The 23,187-nt window shown below is 48.9% G+C and overlaps 1 protein-coding gene across 1 annotated transcript in view; it reads left to right on the forward strand.

Annotated features, from left to right (window-relative positions):
• Slc6a17 (solute carrier family 6 member 17) overlaps positions 1 to 22,797 on the forward strand; it is a 47,336-nt gene extending 24,539 nt beyond the window's left edge. Inside the window, exons 6-12 of the mRNA XM_032897514.1 lie at positions 1,205 to 1,315; positions 12,858 to 13,099; positions 13,355 to 13,547; positions 15,868 to 16,060; positions 16,603 to 16,762; positions 18,046 to 18,208; positions 18,707 to 22,797. Of these exons, the coding sequence (XP_032753405.1) occupies positions 1,205 to 1,315; positions 12,858 to 13,099; positions 13,355 to 13,547; positions 15,868 to 16,060; positions 16,603 to 16,762; positions 18,046 to 18,208; positions 18,707 to 19,075 (1,431 nt within the window). The 3' untranslated portion in view covers positions 19,076 to 22,797. The remainder of the gene's footprint in view (positions 1 to 1,204; positions 1,316 to 12,857; positions 13,100 to 13,354; positions 13,548 to 15,867; positions 16,061 to 16,602; positions 16,763 to 18,045; positions 18,209 to 18,706) is intronic.
• Positions 22,798 to 23,187: the final 390 nt, after the last annotated feature.

Raw genomic sequence — 23,187 nt, forward strand, 5'->3', positions numbered from 1 at the left:
ATGAAACTCTGCCCCTTACACTGTCTACAGGCTGTTAGAGCGGCTGAGAACTTTGAGGCTCCCCAAAGCAGTCCAATCTCTGAAGATGCGTGCATAACAGCCAAGCCCCAGCCACCTTTCCTAACAGTTCCAACCTGGATTATTTGTGACTCAGTAGAATTGGTCTTCAAGTGATGGCAAAGATGACAGACATCTGATAGGCCCCCACTCATTTTTACCGACAAGGAAACTAAAGTCTATACAGGGGAACGTGCCTCATGTAATGACATACAGCTAGTCTGTCTGGGCTGGAGCCCTGTCTGTCTGTCTGCCTGTCTGGGCTTTCTGATTCTTTACCAGACTCAATGAGTACCCAAACTAAGTTGTGGGAAGCTGGTATCACTTCAGCCACCAATCTCCTCCCTCTCTGGAGGTTACAATGGCAGCTGAGACTTCAAGGCCTTTGTCAGAACTGTCACATCCTTGCTCCGTTCTCACCACTTATGAGTTAAGGATATTGCAGCCCTTTAAGGCAAGGAGACAAAGGCATACTAAGGTTAAGCAGAGAGCCTGGGGCCTCAGGATTGCAGGATCAGTGCTCAGGCCTCAGCTCAGAACGTTCCTTTCTGCTGCCCTGTCCTTAGTGTCCCCACGATCTGTTTTACTGCAGCTGAGGGTCCATGAGCCAACTCTGTGTGTGTGGCTCCGTACCAGGCACTCAGGGCTGTAGAAAGGTGCATGACACAGATCAGCCAGCAACTAGCGCATGGCTCAGGGTCGGGATCCCTAGGGGCTGGGCCTCTGGTGGGCTCTGCTGGGCAACAGTGTCAAGACCTCCTAGATGTCTTTTGCTACAGGACCTCTGAAGACAGGGGGGATCCCGAAACTGTCCACTGGGGACACCAGACTGGGAAATGAGAAGGGAGAGCACAGGAGTTTTTCACCCCATAACAGCCCTCAGGCGTGGAGCCTAACAGTTCATTCCTGTCCGCCCTTGAAAGGCAGAGCAGCCTCAGGCACAGCCATGCTGACTCCAGCTTGTTCTGCTCCTGCCTGGGCCCAGGGCCAGATGGATGGTGGGTTTGGCTCGGTGCCTGGGGGCTCCAGGCTCCAAGTTCTGCTGCCTAGTATCAGAGGAGGATCATGGACCCCAGCTGTGAGCTGGGAAGTGGAGTGCCTGCTGTAGGAGGGGCTGGCGTGACAGGGGCCTTTGTCTTCCCTGCAGGTAATGTATTTCAGCTCCCTCTTCCCCTATGTGGTGTTGGCCTGCTTCCTGGTCCGGGGACTGCTGCTTCGAGGGGCAGTTGATGGCATCCTGCACATGTTCACTCCTAAGGTAAGGATTTGCGGCTCCCACATGTGGGGGAACCCCATCAGATCCACGGGGCCTGGTCAGCTTCATGCAGTTTCACATCCAAATCCTATTGCAGATCAAGGCTTTTGCCAGCCCCCATGGAGGGGCGCAAGGAAAGGGCCATGGGCTCGTCCTCATGCTGTGAGGAAAGAGATATTATAGCAATTTGGGTAAAGGCTTGCAGAGCAGGATGGGCTTTGACAAGTACCAGTATGAGTTATTAATTAGAGGAAAACACATGAGCCAGGATGTGGGAAAGCACCAGGCATGCCTGCAGCACTGATACAGACAGATTCCATTGAAATGTGAAGGATGGGCTTCATTCATTCATTCATTCATTCATTCACTTATTCACTCATTCATTCGAGGGATAGCTTTGTTTCATGGATCTGTGACAACGAGAGTCAAGAAGATGTTCACTCCCCTTAGGAATTGCAGTTTGTACCCAAACCAGGGGAGCAGGGAGCCCACTCAGGCTCCCTCTCAATCCTACCAATGACCTACGAAGGGAATGCACAGAAACTTTGTTTATAGAGGCTGCAGATGAGAAACAGGTGTCCTGAGGATGTATGCCCAGCCTTCAGGAAGGTGGTCTGACCCCACCTCATGGCCATTTAGACCACTGGGCACAGCTATGGGGGTCATCTCACTGGGGAATAATAATTTTAAATTGTCATAACGTAATTAGTGCCTTCCGCTGGTGACACCAAGAGTTTCATCTCCAAATCCCCTTGATAAGTAGCAGCCAAAGGGGCCTGCTAAGACTCTAGCCCATGCGCTCCAGGTCAGACTGGGCCAGACCAGCTGGAAACCTCAAGGCTCCATATGTAAACAAATGCACATGCACACGCCCTTACACAGGGAGTTCACACTGGGTGACACAGAAGACCTCAATCCTGCCCTGCTACTGTGAGTAGGCTCTGGTGTGTGGAGGATGGCCATGGTTAGGGCCTACACTATACATAACTGCACAAACTGGGCCTAGGCATCCTTTAACCAAACAATCGAGATTTCTACAGACATACCCACAAGCATGAAGTGCGTCTCTTAAAGCAGACAATAGGACTGTAAGCACATGACATCTAACAGAAAGCCAGTGTTTCCTCTAGAAGAAGTAGTTATGAGAAGAAGGCCATTGGCTTCTGTGAGTTACTTCAGCAATCACCCTAGAGTCACAATCCATCTCACGCGTCTACTTGAGTCTTTGAGTTATACTTCACTGAGCTACATGAAGATGTTATAAGCTCTGGTTATGTACATGAACGTGTCACAAATGTCTCCAGATAGGCTGCTCACAGAGTTAGGAGTCACTGGTATGAAGACCCAGAAGGTGATGGCACAGAAACACTGAACTTGGCCACCAGACCTGGTGCACACAGCACTTCCATTCACCTCATTGGATTCAGACACCCATTATATTACCTCTTTAATTGTGAAGTACTTCAAGCTTATAAGTATACATACCTAGTAATATAATAGACATTTTTAAAAGAAATAAAAAAATCACAGATGCCAAAAAAGCAATGTTCTCTGATGTGACATTGCTTTCCTTTCTCAAAGGGTGGCTGCTGGCAGTCTGTTTTTGCTGCTGTAACAAAATAGGCTAAGTAATTTATAAGCAAAAGAAATTTATTGCTCACAGTTTTAGAACTGGGAAGGTCAACTCGAAGGCACCAGAAGATTTCATGGTGAAAGGGCAGAGGGACACAATCTATCATTGAGAAAAAGTCAGAGCAGGAACTCAGGCAGAAGCTGAGGAATGCTGCTTACTGACTCGCTCTCAGATTCATTCTCCGGTGGCTTTCTCGTGTCTACTATCTTATTCCTAATAGCGTGAGTCCCTATTATAAAGTCACTAATCCCACTCACAAGAGTGGATTCCTCAATTTAGTCATTTCCAAGGAATCACTCCTGAATATTAGGGCTCAAGTGCGAATTGGGGGTTACAGAAACTGTTATTCTGAATTTGGGATTTACCCTGCAAATGCATCCTTTGAGATGTTATACATAGACATATTTCCACAAACAGTGCATAGCATTTCTATGTACTCTTAAAGTTCACATATATCTTCACAGGTATACTTCTATGACCTGCTTTGATTTTTCATGACACTTCTTTTGGTTTTACATATACTGGTATGTAGGGCTCTAGCACATCTATTCCAGTACGGTATAATATTTCACCACAGATCTAAACTAAAATGTTCTTATTTGCTTTCTACTCGATGGTCATTTAACTTGTTTCCAGTTTTTACTTTTGCTGATAGTTTTTACGTCTACTGGTTGGTTTCCTTGTTGCTGTGATACATAGCAAGACCAAAAACGACTTGAGAGGGAGAGGGTTTACTTCATCTTACCCTTTCAAGTCACAATCCATCACTGAGGAACAATCAGAGCAGGAACTCAAGTTATGTCAAGTTGACAATCAAAACTAACCGGCACAAGCTATAACCAACATTGTTACACCCGTCCTTGTTCAAGTTTCTCTAGGGTATCTACAGTAACAATTGGAATTGCTGTCTCAAAGGGTATACATATCTTCAGCCAAAATACTTCCCAAGTGGTTGTAGCCACGAACACTCACGGTATATCAAACTCAATCTCAGTCAAGATTCTTTTTTTGCCCATCAAGTTGATGCATATAGCTCACGAACTCATTGAGCAGTGGGGGCGCCTCCTTTCTCAAACCATTTCCTGGATGTTCCAGAAGCCATCTGAATCTATCTTGGCACTTGTGGAGCCAGAATCTTCTGAGCTGAAAAATCAAACCCAGGACATCCTAGTAAAGCCAAGTCCCCTGGCATGGTGCAGCTCATGGCTCATCTGACTCGTTGGTTTCCAGGGCACATCTTTCTGACCCACCTTGACACTGTTTCCACTGGGCAATCTTATGGAACAGATCCTGCCCGAGACTCTGGAGGATTGCACTGAACAGGGGGGATGTCAAAGAAGACGAGCTCTGCTCCATTGAGGGCGCTGAGGCAGCCTGTGCTACTGTTTGCCTGGAGTGAGGTTTCTATTTACAGATCTCCATTACTGTGCAGAGAAGATGAACCCACACTGAGCATCAGCCACTTAGCAGTCAGTGCAGGATGAGGACCACTGTGGAGAAGTGGCTGTTTTAGATCATAGGAGGTAAAACGTGGGTCTCTGGGGCCATGATATGAGGATCTCTATGTCCATTTAAAGTTCTCGGTACCATAGAGTACCAGGTAACTGTCCAGAGGTGCCCAGGATGTGGGCACTGTTTCGTTAATAGAGGCTTCAACATCAGTAACATCCCAAGAGGCCATGCCATTTGTCATCCTGAAAAGAGTCCAAGGTAATTCTGACCATGGCATCTCAGTCTCTCTTCAGACTGTGCTAGATGATGTGAGAGGCCCTCCCTCCTTCCCTGACTTCTCCCAACATCAGAAACTATCCGGGATATAGGACCTATGATTTTTGTCCAGGTCTGCAAGCAGAGAGCTAGTGGATCTGACGACTGCTGTGTGCCCAGGACACTGTGATGACTCATTAGTGCCTCCGATGGGGTAGTAATTGCTGCTAATGGTCACTGAATTGCTGGAAATTCCCGGACAGCTTCCCCTTATCATTTTTTTCATCCAGTTGCAAACCCATGTCACCACAGGGTGCCCTGTAATTCTTATGCAATTTGTCCAACATATAATGGTGACTGGAGTCCTCTGAACACATAAACTCTCAGAGTTAGAATTATACACATTCATATTTTTTAGCCCAGCAATTTCACTTGTAGATATTTTTTTCCTGGAAATGTAATCATAGATAAGCAAAATGGTCAGCACTCAGTATTGGTTGCCACGATTTTAGTAGCAAGAGATTGACATGCTCCAAATGCCTAGCATTTGTCTTTGCATTCATCTGACATTGGCTCACTGGATGCCAAGCACTGTTCTGAGATCCAGCCATGAATACAGCAGAAGGATTTCTCAGCCCTCATAATGGATGCTATAAGCTAGGATACTGATAAGCTACTGAGACTGACTGCTGTGGCTGAGGGGGAGAATAGAGTGGAGAACAAAGGACTTGGGGTATCTAGGAGAAGAGTTGTAGTTTTATACAGAGTGGTCAAAGAAGGCCTCACGGAGAAAGAACCTTTGAATGGCCACTCTCAGGAGCCCCTTTCTCCTTAGCTACATGCAGATGTGGGGATTGCACCTTCCATTCTAGACAGAGAGACAATGAATGAAAGGAGCTCGAGGCTGGTCCATCCTGAAAAATCTAGAAAGCGTGCTAGAATGGAAAGGAGAGAGGTAGGACTTGCTCTAACTGGGGCTATGAGTGTCTACGGGGCCATGAAGGCATTTTTTTTACTCTGTAGGAACTCTGGCCAGCAGGAGGTTCTGGGCAGAGGGATGAGATAATATGGTCACCCTAAGCCTCTTAGAAGACTCCCCTAGAGAGTCCCAGAGGAGTACAGGGGGGTTTGCTTGTGAGAGTCACTGGGTGAGAGGCAACTGCCAGCCAAGCAGTGGTGGAGGAGTGAATTGGTTGAGTTGAAGAACCATTCAGACAGCAGACTCAGGAGGGTTTGCTGTTGCTTGGATGTGACGTGTGGGAGGAGTCAAGAGGACCTCCCAGGTCTTTTGCCTGAGCAACAGAAGGACGAGGATGGCATTTCCAGAGATGGGAAGGATGGGGGAAGCGGAATTTAAGGCGAACACTCGGAGCACTGTTTTGGAGGTGGTGGTTTTAAAATGCCAGATGGGCAGGTGGAGATGCCGAGTGGAAATTCGCTGTCAAAATCTGGAAGAATCCGGTGAAGGAACATATTTGGGATTCCTGGGTACTGGCTTGGTTCATATCACCTGGAGGGTGATCACTGTCAGAAAGGACTCAGCTCTGGAGCCTAAGTGTTCAGAGGTTGAAGGAAAGATATCAGGTGAGGGAGGCAGAGGAGAAGGAAGAAGCACACATCCTCCAGCCCCTAGCAGAGTGGGAAGAATGCTTGAATAAAGATGGGATGCTCACATGATACAGACCAATCAGCTGGCAACAGAAGCACCGTTGGTGACCTTCACAGGAGATGTTTTGGTAGAATATGGGGGACAAACTCTAATAGTAATGAACCAAAAGAAAAGTGAGGTAACAAGTCAGAGACAAGAAGGCGAGAGCATTTATACTGGGTAGTTTCACTATAAAAGGGAACAACCGAACAAAAACCAGAGAGAGACAAATGTAGTAGTAAGTGGAGGGGGCCCGGGGTCAAGGATATTACTGCAGGATTTATAGAACAGTGCGAACAATTCCTCCGACACTGTCAGGCTAGAGTTCAAAAGAGCTTTGAAAAACAGCCTGCCATCTCCATATATGATGCAACCGTTCTACACTTCAACCTTAAGAAAACTTAAAATGTGACTTCACACGGAGTTTGAGCGTGAATCTTCATAGCAGCGTGGTTTATAGTAGACCTGAAGTAGAAACAGCCCAGATGCCAATCAGCTGAGGAATGGACATATACAAGGTGGGGTATGCACATAAAATGGATAAGGGACGAGGTACCAGAGCGGTAACAATGCGTAACACGAATGCACTGCAAGCCTGAGGACCCAGATGTGACCCCTACATAGAAGAGCATGGTGACATGTTCTGGCAACCCCAGCTCTGTGGATGGGGACATGAGAAAATCCTCGGGACTTGGTGTTCAGCCGGTTTAGGCTCTATTCTAGGCCACAAGTGTTCAATGACTTAGTAAACCAGTGAGATGCCCTGTATCAAAACAAACAAAATATGGTGGAGAGCAACCGAGGAAGAGATTCAAGGGTAACCTCTGACTTCCACTCATGTACATACAGAACTATATCCCCCTCCCCTATGAACATGTATAACACACACACACACACACACACACACACACACACACGAATTAAGTAATTCATTACATGCTGCAATATGGTAGACCCTGGAAAACATTAAACAAAGTGAAGAAGCCAAACATAAGAAACTACGTACTATGTAATCCCAAGTATATGAGATGCCAAAGCAAGTGAACTCATGGAGATAGTATTTTAGCAGTCATTTAGGGGTGGACTTGGGGGGAGAGAGGAGGAACAATTGTTAATAGAAACGTGCTTCCCTAAAGGGGAAGGGGAGAGGCTCTAAATTAATAGTGGTACAGATTGCATGACTTTGCTGTGCTAAAAATCGTTGAACTGTGCACTTTAAAAAGATCCAGATGGCATCAGGGAGGGGCCCAGTGTCCTTGGGGGAAGAGCTGGTGTTAGTTGGATTCAGAGTTTCCACACCAACAGGAGAGAGCAGCCCCAGGCAGCAAGCTGTCACGGAGAAGCGGTGGGAAGGGAGGGGTTCTAATGGTGGGAGTCTTCTTCTGATAGAGTCATCTTTCTCAGCAAGGTAGGAAACCAAGTGGTTAGCTGAGGAATGAAGAAGGGGCCCTGGAGAGCCAAGGGGGTGTGAGTGTGAAGTCACTGTCCATTTGGGAACAGTGGCCAAGCATGGCCCTAAAAGGCATCCGGTAAATAGGGCTCAGAAGTGGGCAGGACTTTGGTAGCATGGACCACCCCCAGCTCTCAGCACAGGAGTATTCTGAAAGCACATAGCCTCCCACACCAGTGAGGTGCGTGAGCAATTGTGTTACACTCCTCACACACATCAACCTGTTTAACCCCGTAAGGCCCCTCAGGGTAAGTGTTCTTACTATTGCTGTTCCCCAAAGAGGTGAATTAACTGAGGCTGGGAGGAGACAGAGCAGTGCAGTTTGCTAGGCACTCGGGGACTCTGTGGGATCCCAGGATCCACACTGAGGAGGTATGGTGATGAAGAACAGGATGGTGTGCTCCCAGAGTAGGAAAAGTTTCGTGAGGTGTGGGAGAAATACACGCACACATGTGTCTGTATATGTTGTAACATGACATGTATACTGCATGTGCTGCTGTCTGTATGAATGTCACTGGAAGAATGCTCCGGAAGCCAATATCATGGTTACATGTGTCTGAGGAAGGAAACTGGACTTCTGGGATTGAGGGGTAAAGAAAAAGAGCCTAGAGGACCAAGGGTGTATGTTAACTCCTGGAGAAAAGCAGAGAAGTCCCTGCAAGTCCCGAGAATTCAAGAAAAGAGTCTGGTTGTGGGACTTCTTGACTCCTATGTGAGCAAAGACCTCTCATGAAGAAGATGCCCAGCCTTTTGACCTGCCACTCACTACCCAGCTTCCACTGGGAAGATTCCCCATCACTTGAGGCCTGTTTTCATAGCTGCAAGGTGGGGTGCACAGTGATACCCCTGCCCAGGGCTGTCGGCAGAGCGCATGGGGCTGCTCCCGGCAAGTGGAGAACACATGGCAAGCACAAGCTATTATTGTCCCCGTCCCTTGTGAAGGAAACACTATTCTTAGGCAGTGGGAACTCTGCACTCCAGTGCCATCTGCTGTCTTGTGGCTCAGTCTGGCTCGGCCATGGCAGGTGCTGGAGAAGTACTGAGAAGCAAGAGTGTGTGCTGCTGTCACGTGTGAGCTGCTGTCACATGTGAGCTGCTGTCACTCGATACCCAGGTGGTGCTCGGCGGCTGCTTGTGCATTCAGAAAGCATCTTGTTCCCTTGGCAGGAAGTGACTTAGCCACTGTGCCAAAGAAACATCAGGAAGCCAATGCTGTATCACACTGGACACTGGGAGGGACTGGACGTCTCTCCAGATCAGAAAATCCCTTCCCCCCTCTCCTCTTGTAGACTTATCCCAGTGTTTGGAAGGGATGTGTCCTGTCTAGATAGTGAGTGACCTCTGTTGCCACCTCCTGAAATCACACACTGTCATCCCAAGGCAAGAACCCCCTTTAAAATCAAGCAGCATCAGGCCTTCCATGCTGAAACCTCCTGACTGAGTTCACCTCCAGATTAGCTCTGGGTATCTGTTCATCTCCAACATTAAAGTGTCCTATTTAAGCTATGGACTAGAAGCAAGGGTGTGGGAGAACCCATCTCCCCGCCAAGGGCAAGCTTTAGCATTCGATTGATTCAAACTCAATTCCGAGCTATCAGTCTCCTTCAAAAGTGTCTAGGGCTGGAGGGGTTTGGGGTGGTGCTCTTATGTGGGTGGTTTCTGAAACTGGGGGATGACTAGAATAGGGATTTGCTATGCTACCCTTCTCTACAGGTCATAGTTAAAAAGAATAATGACAGCTATGATCTTAACAACAACAACAAAAAAAACCAATTGTTTCTAACAAAAATCATTTCATACACTTCCACCCTGCCCTGTCCTTTGAGGTGTGCTCAAGCTTTTAGATCAGTCTTACTCATCTGTTTGGAACTGTCTTGTCTCCCTGGAATAGCTGCTTCTATTTAAGAAATGTGGCTCTAAACAGTCATGGGGTTAGACATAGCCACATACCTGCTTTAGCTTCCAGGAATAATGAGAACCCTAAGGAAATCCCATGCTTGAGTCTCAGACGTAAACGACATCATCACAGTGGACACCAGGAAACACCAGTGAAGTCCAACATGCCTTCAGGGTATACGCAATCCCTCAACCCATTTCTGGAACCTTTTGGAGAATCATTGGAAATCTGTCACCCAAGGGGGTGACGGGAGAGGGGTTTAGAAAAGTCCTTTAGACTAGTCCTATTTTCTTCTCTTTCTCTCTAATCTCTACTTTTCTAATTAGTCCTACTACAGACCCCCGTTTACTAATGTCTTCTTTTAAAAAGTTGCTTCTCTTCCCTTTGAGCCCTGTAGAACTCATTTGGAGGGAAAACACCTGCACAGGTGTGAGGCCATTTATAGTCTCTTGATTTACTTGGTGTGAAGACTCCTATTGTGTTGCTGAGACCCTTAAGTGTTTGTTACAGGGTGAAACCCTGGACCTTGCTGGGTACGTTAACGCAGTTGTGTCTCATAGCACTGTATTGTTGTCTTAACATACAATAAAAACAAAAGCCACCAAGTCTAAACCCAGTTTGGCCCCAAGGTTTTATGTAAGAGCCCTGGGCCTGGGTTTCTAATGTAACAAACAAACACATTTAATCTTACATAAAAAAGACAGACCTTAGTGTTAAGGATGGAGCTCAGAAGTAGAACAGGATCCTAGCATAAAGAAGGCCCTGAGTTCCACCCCTCATACTGTACATTTGTTTATACACACACACGCACACAAACACACACACATATACACACACACATACATACACATACACATAAACACACACATACACACATACACATACACACACATATACACACAAATACACACACATACACACATACACATACACACATACACACACACACACACACACACACACACAGAGTGAGACCTTTTCTCAAGAGACAACAGCAAAAAGCATACCTCACCTTTGCACACGAGGTGGCACACAGCAGTGCAGGGTATCCTTCCCCTACTTGTGTCCCAGGCTCCTCCACAACCACTGATACCTAACACACTGATACTCTGGCTCGCTTCTTGCTTTTCAGGGAAAGCAGGACTACCAAGTCAAGAACCCCTCATGTGACAGGCAAAAGCTGTAGGTACTGACAAGCTTGCACCTGTCCTGTCCTGTCCTTCCTCTTCCATTTCTAGCAAATGGTTCAAAGGGCTCTTGTGAAGGACAGCTCCATGCCCCACTCCTACATCTCTGCCCCCATTAGTGTTTTTTTTTTATCTGATCATCAAACCATAGATGAGGATATAGAAAAACGACAACCTCATTGCACAGATTTTCTTCCCTGATAACACCCTCTCTGCTGCCTTCCAAGGCTCCTTCTCTAGGAGTGAGCTTATGTGCATGGCTCTATTTCTTTCCCTACGCTTCTTGCCTCCCTCCTCTCCACCTGGCTCCAGAGCCTCTGGATCCCGGAACAGCTACCATCTGTTACCTCCCGGCTGCTGACTTTCTCTCTGGGGATCTTTCACTGGGGTGCTGGCCTTCCCTTTACAGTGTCCTGGCTCTGGGTGTTCCCCCTTGTGCCTCTCCTGCTTCCTTCAAGATGGCTTCCTCTTCCCTGCGTGAAACCTTAAAGATGAATTTGGACCCAGGAGCTGTGGTTTTCTCCGTGTCTACCTCTATCCTACAGGGACATGTGCTAGTCACAACCTCTTTCTCCAGCTGTGCTCTCTGCAGTAAAGCTGCACTATCTGCCCAGCTCCCTACTCAACATCTAGCACTTTAAACTCAGCTTCTCGGTACCTGCTGTCTAGACATGCTCTGTCTAGCCCTGTGGACATCCTCTTCCCTGAAGCTCATCTCCAAGCCAGCCACAGGCATGGCCTTCCAGTCTAGCATACCCACCCCTAGTCCATCTTTACGGTCTCCATTTCTCTCTCAGCACCATCTGGTGACAGGCAAAGCCATTACCACATGCCACTTGGACTTCCATAAGGTATTTCCCTGGGGCTTCCTGGCTATATACACCAGTTACTTTTGTGAATGTACATCCAATAGTGCCTTTCCTTCTTCATTCCCTTAGTGTTTCTCGAATCAAATGCTTTCTTAGAATGAATACAAAGATCTCTAAAGTCCTTTGACTCTTCATGGATTTTCTAGAACCACTTGTTCTATCCCACCTGCACTGCCTCACCTGCACCATCCCACCTGTACTGCCTCACTGCACTGCCTCACCTGCACTATCCCACCTGTACTGCCTCACCTGCACTGCCTCACCTGCACTATCCCACCTGCACTGCCTCACCTGCACTGCCTCACCTGCACTATCCCACCTGCACTATCCCACCTGCACTGCCTTACTCCCCAAACACACTTGCTCACCTGTACTCTCTCATAAGAACCACCTCACCTGCACCACACTGTGTCTGTATCACCTCTCCTACCTACATCATCCCATCTGTACCACCTTCCTGCCTACTCACTGAACCTGTACCACTTCACTTGCTTGTCTCACCTGCACTCCTACTGCTCCAGCATATTTATACTACTTCATCAGTCTAGCTGTACCCCTTCATTGTGGAAGCACTTTGGGCACTTCTATGTCCCTTTATATGTCACCCTATGCTCACACTGATCCCTCCTCCCTAATGCTTTTCTTGCCTCTGCTATCACCAGTTAGAAGGCCATCTTGAGGATTCCCTCCCCTGAGAAGCATCCTTGCCTCCTGACCTACTGAGTGCCTGACTGGCCCAACCCTTGCCATATTTGCAATTTAGCATCTGTTGGTGGGATCAGTTTCCCAATGTCCATCTCTCCAACTAGTCCATAAGCTCCAAGGATGCTGGAACCTTGAGGAGTGAAGAGTGAAAGAAAATTTGATTTGATAAAGGCTTTGGGAATAGCTCCTTATCACCCGAATACTCTTGTAGCCCAGCCTCCTGTGTGAGGACTCAGTATTTAAGCAGCCCTTTGAGGCTGACACTGTTATCTGTCTTTTGCACCTGAGGAAGCTGTGGCTCAGAGGAGTCAGGTGAATTTCCCAGGATCCACAGCCACGTCATGTTGCGTAGACTCGGTTGAGGCTGAGGAAAGGGCGGGGATGTTGGACACATGGTTAAAACCGTCATCTCTTTGTCTTTTTCTTTGCTCCCGTGGTTATACCTGTAGCTGGACAAGATGCTGGACCCCCAGGTGTGGCGGGAGGCAGCCACACAGGTCTTCTTCGCCCTGGGGCTGGGCTTTGGAGGAGTCATCGCCTTTTCCAGCTACAACAAACAGGACAATAACTGCCACTTCGATGCTGCCTTGGTGTCCTTCATCAACTTCTTCACCTCCGTGTTGGCCACCCTCGTGGTGTTTGCAGTGCTGGGTTTCAAAGCTAACATCATGAATGAGAAGTGTGTGGTCGAGTAGGTGGCATGGCCCCTCTGGTCCCTCCTTTTCCTGTTTGCCTCACCCAGGGGGTAGTAGGTGGGCTGGGAAGGGTGAATGGTCCTCTCTGTTCCATAAGGGATGAGATCGTCATCTTCCTCAGCCCTGGCCCACAAGGACGGGCTCATGGATGTTTCTGTCAGTGGCCTGTGGGTACCTGCCTGGTTTCTGAGAGGGTCCTCTGGGGTCCTACTCCTACCTTCTTACCTGGTCCTGGCCTCTTTGTACTGCAGGAATGCTGAGAAAATTCTAGGGTACCTCAACTCCAATGTCTTGAGCCGGGACCTCATCCCACCCCACGTCAACTTCTCTCACCTGACCACCAAGGACTACTCAGAGATGTACAATGTCATCATGACTGTTAAGGAGAAGCAGTTCTCAGCCCTGGGCCTGGATCCTTGCCTCCTGGAGGATGAGCTGGACAAGGTATTGGAACAGGCTGCCCTCTCCGGGACAGACAGGAACCCAGAGACAGGTTTGGTGGCTGGGGCTTGGGAGCAGGTCTTGAAAGACCATATGGAGTAATCATTTGCTAATAAACAAAGGCTTATTGAATATATATATATATGTATATATATATATATTATGTATGTATGGAGAAAGATAGATGTCACCCAAAGCATCTGCCAGAGGTAAGCTTGCGATTAGATGAGGGCCAAAGGAAGCATTGAAATCACAGAAGCCTTTGTCAGTTTGAGGGAGCTTCCCTATCTATCTATCTATCTATCTATCTATCTATCTATCTATCTATCTATCTATCTATCATCTATCTATTATCTATCTATCTATCTATCTATCTATCTATCAATCATCTATCAATCCATCTACCTACCACCTATCTATCAACCAATCAATCTATCATCTATCAATCTCTATCATCTATCATCTATCTCCCTCTATTAATCTATCTATTGATCTATCTATCTATCAAGGTTTTTTTTATGTGCATTGTCATTTTGCCTGAATGTATGTCTGTGTGAGGGTGCCAAATATTATGTAACTGGAGTTATAGTTATGAGCTGCCACGTGGGTGCTGGGAATTGAACCTGGGTCCTCTAGAAGAGCAGCCAGTCTTCTTAACTGCAGAGCCATCTCTCTAGCCCAGCCTCACCATTTATTGAGCAAGCTTCCTGAGCACAGGACCCTGTGTGTACAGTGCACTTAGAACAGCACTGTGAAACAGGTACATGCCAATCCCCTTTTGTTTCCATTTCCTTTGGCTCCTGTGGCAACGCTACGAGCTGAGTATGAATATTGTCCCCAGTTTTGTCAATAAGCAGCCTGTAGGTTGGGGGAGGGGCTTGGTAAGGGTCCTTGTTCTGCATCATTCCTTGAGAGTTCTGCCCTCCCCAGCTGCCTCCACTTCCATTGCCACAATGACACTTAGCTCTTGGTCTAGAGCAGAAATCCTGCTTCCTCATTAATGCTCAGGTTGAAGTGAGGATAACTTTCTTGTGTTTGCATTTGCACCGTTGTCAACTTTCAAAATGACTTCTGCTAAAAGTGATAATAGGAAACAAACCCACAGATCCCAGGACCCTGGCTGGAGCCAAGGTTCATGCTGGGAATAGCAAACCCACAGTCCCTGAGATTCTTCATGAGAGCCGACGTAGAGACGTCTGAGCACACTGTCAAAGGCATCCCTGTGGCTTGGAGGTGGAGTTTGGTTGGTAGAATGCTTGTGTAGTATCCACGTAGCCCCGGTTTTGATCCTGAATACTTTTAAAAAAATGGATTAACAGAAGAAAATCACAAAGACAGCTTCACTGGTTTATGGAAGCTGCATTCCACATCTCTTACTCTCTCCCATGATCAAGAGTGAGGGAGCCCAATTAGAGGATCCTCTCCTTCCATGTTCCATAAAATTCCACCCAGTCACACAGGCATGGGCTGATCCTCTGGCAAAACCAGGATTCACACAAGACAACCTCAAGCATATCTGAATGACAACTAAAAACTCAAGTTGGGCCATGTGTTCCCTCAAGGTCAGTACAGTCGTAAGTGATGTGAGCAGGCAACGTGTGAACAGGAGCCTGTGCGAAGGGTTTCTGTGTTAAAGCAACGGTTCCTCTTCCTGGACTTTTCCTGATAGCTTTATAAAATCTCACACCAGCTTAACCCTAGACCAATGCAGTCATTGCCTCTGTAGGAGAATGACATGGGATGGGGACTTAAAGACTACAGTTGCTTCTATTGCACAGTTGAGCCTGCTGCTTTAAGGTCTGGAGTTTGGGAGTTCAGAAATGGGAGTGGTCACTGTGGTTGCAACGAAGATGATGTCTTAGAAGAGCAGAGTCTTACACTGGATGTGCTTCTCTGAGCGTCTTCACCTGGATCACTGGGTTCCTTGAACAACTTGTAGATTATAGGTCCCCCAGGGAAACTCTCAGAAGCTTTTTTTTTTTTACATTTAGGTTTAGTTTGGTTGTTTTTCGACAATATTAATCTGCAGTCTAGGTTAGCAGGGAATTCAATGTGAAGCCCAGGCTAGCCTTGAACTCATAGCAATCCCCCTTCTTAGGCTACCTGAGTGCTGGGATTAGAGGTATGAGTCACTACAGCTAGCTCTCTTCAGAGATTCTGATACTAAAGTTTAAGACCCACTCTCTCGAGCTGAGAGAGTTCAAGTGGCAATGGGGACCCCTATGAAATAGGGGAGGGTGATCCCTATAGCCCTAAGGACAGTGGAAAGGAGGCAGGGGACTTGTGGAGTAAAGGTGGGCTCTCCTCTCTGCCCCGCCCTCAGTCTGTGCAGGGCACAGGCCTGGCCTTCATCGCCTTCACTGAGGCCATGACACATTTCCCGGCCTCCCCGTTCTGGTCGGTCATGTTCTTCCTGATGCTCATCAACCTGGGCCTGGGCAGTATGATTGGGACCATGGCAGGAATCACCACACCTATCATCGACACCTTCAAGGTGCCCAAGGAGATGTTCACAGGTAACTCCCTGTTGCCCAGCATGTGCATGACAATTAGGTTCTGACTTGATGGGGTTATTCAGTACCCTGTCTGCAGAAGGCCCTTCTCCCTCACTACAGATCTTGGATGTGCCACTCAGCTCCCAGGATATGCATTTACCTCTTACCTGCATCCCTGGGTCATAGGGATGGGGTAGAGTATCTTCCTCCTCTCAAATGGGAAAACTATGGTGTCCTGGGGGGGAAAATCTTAGGACCAATCAGTTGAATCATCTCAATTCAATTCAATAATTAAGTGGAGCCATTGTCTTGAGCTGGTGCTGTGCCAGGCGCAGGGAACACGGCAGAGGAATGCAGAGTTTTACCTTCCTTGAGTCTCCTGCCTGATACCAGAGAGTTCAGAACCTCAGCTTCCGGCCCTCTCCTGCAGGGCTGTGCCTGTGGGGCAGGCTGCAGGCCTGCTTAGAGCAGTGTGATGGAAGGGAGCTGGGTCCCCCCCAAACCCCCAGGGTCCCACCCACCCTGCACCTTTGCCCCCACACCGGCCTCCCGGCTCTCTGTAGTGGGCTGCTGTGTCTTTGCATTCTTCGTGGGGCTGTTGTTCGTCCAGCGCTCCGGAAACTACTTTGTCACCATGTTTGATGACTATTCGGCCACCCTGCCACTCACTGTCATCGTCATCCTTGAGAACATCGCCGTGGCCTGGATTTATGGAACCAAGAAGTAAGGAGGTCATAGAGGAGTGGCGGGTGGTGGCTTCTTTCCCATAAGGGCTTTCTGGGGAGTCTTGTGTTCTCACGACTGCTTGCAAAAGGGGCAAGCATTATGGTCTGTCAGGGTCAAAGGTCCCTTGGCACGGGGCAACTGAGGCCTATGAAGAGGACATGAATACTGGAGGCTACCTGGCTAGAAAGAGACAGAACTATGCTAAAAACCTTGGGAATCCTGGATTCAGGTTCCAATGCCAGCTTAAATGGTTAACTACCATAGCCCCTTTGCTGAATACCAGTCCTTAGATATCCATTAAGCTTGTGTAGCATGTGGTTGGGATTTGAGGGGCTCCTGTTCTCAAAGAGTTGGTAGATGTTGGCAGCCTGATTTATATTTTTTATGTATGGTTTTGGCATCAGGTTTAGGTTTTGCAGAGCAATAAGAAAAGGTTGGATCTCACATATCTCCACTCACAGTCAACTCTTCTTTATGTCCAAATATGCATCTCCAGGGACTTCAGAACAGGCACCTTCCCACTCCCTTAGTATTTATGGTGTCCACTGTCCTTGTCTTCAGAGGGACCCAGGCTTTCCACTAACTACCTCGGCTTGACCCTCCTTGATGTCCATATGGGTTAGGAATCCAGTATCTCTCACAGGGGCCACTAGCATCCTGGGAAGGCACAGAAGGAGACACTGAACACATAAGAAAAGGAGCATCTGAAGGAGATTTAGTTGTGGGCCTAGTGACAACTGTAATTTCGAAGGAGTTGTGGATATGATAAATGTCTGGTGCAATCTATTTGGGATAAAGTCACGAGTATTGTTGGCAGTCCTGAGGAGTCTTGCACTTATAATAGAAGAAACAACCAGCCTCAGTTAGTGGAACTGAGGTAAAGATGAGTTTTGTATACCACTGAAACCCATATCCTGCCTGCCTCCTTGAATTCTAGCACAGAGTCTGATCCCTGGGTTTCCGGAGTTTCTCTCTTCCCATGCTAGGTAGGTGCATTATTGCCTCTCCTCCAGCAGGGGGAGGCTGGAGCCAGACCGGTGGGAGGAGGCTGTGCTCTGAGAATCCAGAGCTTTCTAGCACCTGCCCACTTGATCCAGGGCCTGTCTTATGGATCCTGTCTCTGGTGGAACGTGGTGTGAAGTAGAGCCGAGCCTTCTGGAGCTCATGGAAGCCTCACACTAGCAGGGCCCAGAAGGGACTGGTCTGAAGCAAGTGACTGGAGGAGAAAGGGAGGAAGTGATGACAGTGCCAACTGCCCTGTCTTCTGCTGTGCCTGGCAGGTTTATGCAGGAGCTGACAGAGATGCTGGGCTTCCGACCGTACCGATTCTATTTCTACATGTGGAAGTTTGTGTCTCCACTGTGCATGGCTGTCCTCACCACAGCCAGCATCATCCAGCTGGGGGTGTCACCCCCAGGCTACAGTGCCTGGATTAAGGAGGAGGTGAGTGGTGGCCCCCACAAACCCCAGAGTCACTTGCATCTCTCCTCAGGCCTTTGACATAACAGAGCAAAGCTTTCTAAAGCAGCTCCTCTGTAATGGGTCTTGCTGGGTAACTTGTATTCCTAGGAAGTGGCACTATTGCTACAGTATAAATGTCTCCATGGCCCGAGGCTCAGCAAAATCAGCACACTTGCGAGTTCTTCTAAGGCATGGTCTTGTTTTGTGTCCATGGAGTGGAATAACCCACCCTTTCTACAGATGTAGAAACTGAGGCCCCTTTAACCAAGCTGATATCCAAACAGCTGTCCCTGGGACCAAGCTACCCTAGGACACACTCAAGCAGCACTCCCTGGGGACACCATCAGGACTGCTCCTTGATCAGGATGGAGAGAGGGGAGGAGGGAAGGCCAGGGGCAAGGGTGGGACAAGATCGGCCTGTAGGCTTGGGACCCACACTGTCTGGTGCCCTGCAGCCTCTCTCCTGCTGTCACCCCTCAGGCCGCCGAGCGCTACTTGTACTTCCCCAATTGGGCCATGGCACTGCTGATCACCCTCATTGCTGTGGCAACCCTGCCTATCCCTGTGGTGTTCATCCTGAGGCACTTCCACCTGCTCTCCGATGGTTCCAACACCCTCTCTGTGTCCTACAAGAAGGGCCGCATGATGAAGGACATCTCCAACCTGGAGGAGAACGATGAGACACGCTTCATCCTCAGCAAGGTGCCCAGTGAGGCACCCTCCCCCATGCCCACCCACCGCTCCTATCTGGGGCCTGGCAGCACATCACCCTTGGAGAGCAGCAACCACCCCAATGGACGCTACGGGAGTGGCTACCTCCTGGCCAGCACCCCTGAGTCAGAGCTGTGACCACAGCTCCACCCTGCCTGCCTCCCCTCAATACCCAACCTGCCCACTTGGCCGGGCCTGGTCTCTTCCTCCATGGTGGCCACCAGACCCAGGCCAGTCCAAGGATTGAGGATCTGTCCTGCCTTGTTCCCCACCCAAGTCCCGGCAGACTCCCTACCTATGAGCAGGGGACTGGGGACAGTTCAGTCCCTATTCCAGGCCCCCAACCCATGTAACTTTTTGAGAACTCTTGCCAAGTTGCAGCCATGTAACCACAACAATCCCAGTATGGGGGGACTTCAAGTGGGCACTTTAGGTGTCACCTCCTCTTCTCCCTGTAAAACCTATCACTTGCGGTTCTTGGTTCTCAGGGAGGGTCCATTTGTGCCACTGGTCAATGTGGTGGTGGACAGAGGCTTCAGGGCTGAGGGTGCAGGAGGTGGACGTTAGCCCAGCCCGGCATAAGAACAGGGCTCATTGTCCTGTCTAACCCAGCCAGGCTGCTCGTGAGCTAAGATAGGGATAGGGACTCGTGGGTCAGGACTCGGGCTTTGCTTTGGCAGGAGGTATATGGAATCTCCTCAATTCTGTCCTATGAGAAAGGCGGAGCCCTCTCAGGCTTAAGCATGAACGCTGGCATTGAAAGAAATGAATCCAGTTGGCTCATGGAGTCTTTGAATGTTCCTGTTTACCCTAACAGGGGCAAAGAGGGGTATATTCTTGATCCTGCCTGAGAGCATAGTGATGGGGTCACTTTAACTAGGGTTTAGCCATTTTTCAATCTTCGCTATCCAACCTGGGGCCAGGGGTGGTGGTCTTTGCCTCTGTCCCAGAGAGAAAAGGGCACAGTGCAAGATGAAGTTCCCAGAGCACAATTTGCAGGTCCCCAGCACAATCTAGATGGTTCGGAGCACAAGAGAAACAATCTTCCGCACCTCACCTGGGGCTTGATTTTCTCTTTAGTGGCAGCTTCTCCCCTGGAATGAGGGTTCCTGGAGTTCAGAGGTGTGCCACCAGGAGCCCTTGTTTCTAAGGAAAGACAGGTAAACTCACTGCCCCCTTGGGCTGCCACTCACTCTCCTTGTTGCACAAGCACAGCCACCAGTGTGCACATCGTGTGAAGACACCTTGGAAACCTTCCCCAAACTTCCCTAGCCTGTCCAGAGAAGTGGCACAGGCAATTCTGGGCAAGAAAGAGCCTCTGGTCTTAGGTTCCAAGGGAGATACTGAGTATGGCAGTGTCCCTGACCTCCTTTCAAGGCTTGCCTAGGAGAAGGGCTGCTTCAGAGCAGCCTGTGAGGATTCAGGAGCTGACCTGAGAAGCACAGTATCTCTCTGCAGTATCACCTTAGAGAGATGGGTGTATGGACATAGATGCTTGGCTGACTGGAGTGAACAGATGGATGGGTGGGTGGATGGGGTCACCATAACTAGGGTTTAGTCATTTCTCAATCTCCTCTATCCAACCTGGAGCAGGCTCAGTGGTCTTACACACACACATACATACATACATACATACATACACACACACACACACACACACACACACACACACACACACACCCTGGAGCCAGGTACAGTGGTCTTACACACACACACACACACACACACACACACACACACACACACACACACACACAGACACGGTTTCTATCTTTGAAAGTTCTGGTAGGCAGGAACAGACCGGGGCACATTCCAGAGGCTCCTGGGTTATTTTTGTGGTCCAAATTTTTCTCAGTACTGAGAGGGACGGTCTAGGCCCAGGTGTCCACCCATTGCTCCTAAGCCTACTGGTCACCTCCCTCCCTAGCCGGAGAGGCCTATCCTCTCAGTCTGCCATCTCTCCTTTTCCTAAGTTCCACACACCTTCTCTCACTTCTAGCCTTTCTGGTCCCACCCATCCTAGTATTTAAGGTGAGAGGGAGATGAGCTTTTGGGGCATGGCACCCCATCATCGGCCCCTCACCTGACAACACCTCCTCGCTGGCCCCATGCCTAGTCCCAAGCAGAATTAGAAAACAGGAAAACCAGGCCCTAGCAGAGACTCCACTATCTCTACTCCTCCCCACATGCTATTTCTATTGTACATTCAATCTGTACATGTGGGTGTAAATGCTGTGAAATGACAAACCCAATATTATACTGTGGCTGGTGGACTATTTCCATCCTCAGTGCTGTACAGATCTATTTTCATTGTATATTTGATATATTTTTAATTTTGTAGCGTGGCTGGGCCAGGCCCCAGCCTGTGAGCCTGCAGTGAGTGGGGGAGGGGGAGCCGAGCTGGAGCTGCTGGCTTATGCATTGTGGGCTCTGTAGTGTGTGTTGTAGCCTTTTGCCGTAGGCCAGACCCTGTCCTGGCTACATCTTTGCTGTGAGTTGGGCGTAGGACCCAGAGCTCTGTGGTTTTGTGCGTGTGTGTGTGTGTGTGTGTGTGTGTGTGTGTGTGTGTGTGTTACATTCGTTGGTGTGAGTGCATAAGGTGCTGATCTGTGACACCGCCCCCCACCCAGTGTTCATCACCTTCTGAAGACTTAGTGTCTCCCTCTCAGCTCTGTGGGTGAGGTCTCAGGACCGGCGCTTCTAAGAAACACTAGCTGTGGGAAAAGGCACGTGTTTCCTGCAGGTGACTCACCCTCATTTCACCTTTGACGGGGAGGAGGGCCTTGGGTGAGGGAAAAGCCCCCAGATTTATTTTCCAGTCAACCTTCTGTTGTTCACCCTGGAGTCATGACGTCTTAGGCAGACAGTACCGGGTTTCTTAGGAAGAAGGCATCTCTCTGCCCTTCAGTCCTGCATTTGTCCTTGAAAAACTCCTGAGTACTCAGAAAGCGGCAGCTGCTTCTTAGACCTCTGTTGACTCCTCAGAAGAGACGAAGTAGGCTCGCCTGACCACTAAAGACCAGGCCCAGCTTCTGGGGAGGAGCCGGAAATGAGGGCTGGGTCTCCAAGTCTTTGCCCAGGGTCCCTACTGCCGCTGGTTGGTGCTGCCCATACGGTACCTGCCAGGAGGCGAGGGGTTTCTGTGGCTATGAGTCAATAGAGTTGGGGCAGTGCAGGGGTACACCTAAGGGTTCCTGTTTTGCCTGCTCTCAGCTCCAATCACCAACTTCTTGCTCAGGGAGCCCTCAGCTCTCTTCATGGAGCAGCAAGAAGCCTGAGGTTCTTAGGTTCGGTGGTAGGGGAGACCTGAGGTGCAGAGGGATGGTAGATAGGGTTGGCTTCCGCCATTAAGCAATAAATCTTCCGAGGCTGCTGCTGCCAGGAAATGCCCTCCAGAGGCAGTGCGTATGAGCCCTGGGGCTGTGAGCCAGGCCCCTTCCAGGTCTGCAGTATTACCAGGCAGGGACTGCCCTTCTTCCCTTCCTTACCGCCATCCCCCCCCCCCAACTATAGTATGCCCACTGTGAAAAGAGACGTGAGATCAAGCAGGTTGTATACACCTGACTCTGTGCGCCCCTGGATCCCTCTTCTTAGGTCTGAATTACGGGGAGCTGGGGGAGGAGGGCCCAGGGTCATTTCTCATGAGAAGTTCTGCTTTGTACAGACCTTAAAGACATACCAGGCAGTCCCTTCCAGTCCAGACACACATTCAGAACAGTTAAAGTTCGAGTGTCTTGGGCTAATCAGTGCTCTGGGTCAGCATCGCTGAGCCCAGGAGAGGAGACAAGGCATTGTCACCCCAGAGCCCCCACTTCCTCTCCCCTACCCTGGTGTACAATAAAGTATCTGTTCTTAGCATCCTCTCTTGCCTCTTTACTTACAGGAGGGGAGCTGACGAAGGCTTCGGGACAAAAGTGTGTCTTAGGATGGGTGGAGCAGTATTCTTGTGGGTCCTGGCTGAGAAATTTGCAGACAGATATGCAGTCAGTTTCCTAGGAGTATCCCCAGAGTCGTGTGTGTATAGTGCTTGCCCTTACTGGGCCTTAGCAACTCTGTACATCTAAGGTTTTTCTTTGAAGGAAATGCTTGAATCCACGGGGTTTTTTCCAGGTAAGGAAAGCAGGCCTCCATCTGATATGAGGATGGTGTTTAATGTCCTCTTCCAGGACTTTTCAGGGTGATTCTTATCCTGCCCGGCTTCAGGAAGAACAATATTATGTTCACTTCACAAGGAGGTCTGAGGGGGAGCA

The sequence above is a fragment of the Rattus rattus genome, chromosome 3, assembly GCF_011064425.1.
Source record: "Rattus rattus isolate New Zealand chromosome 3, Rrattus_CSIRO_v1, whole genome shotgun sequence".
In the NCBI taxonomy this organism is placed as follows: domain Eukaryota; kingdom Metazoa; phylum Chordata; class Mammalia; order Rodentia; family Muridae; genus Rattus; species Rattus rattus.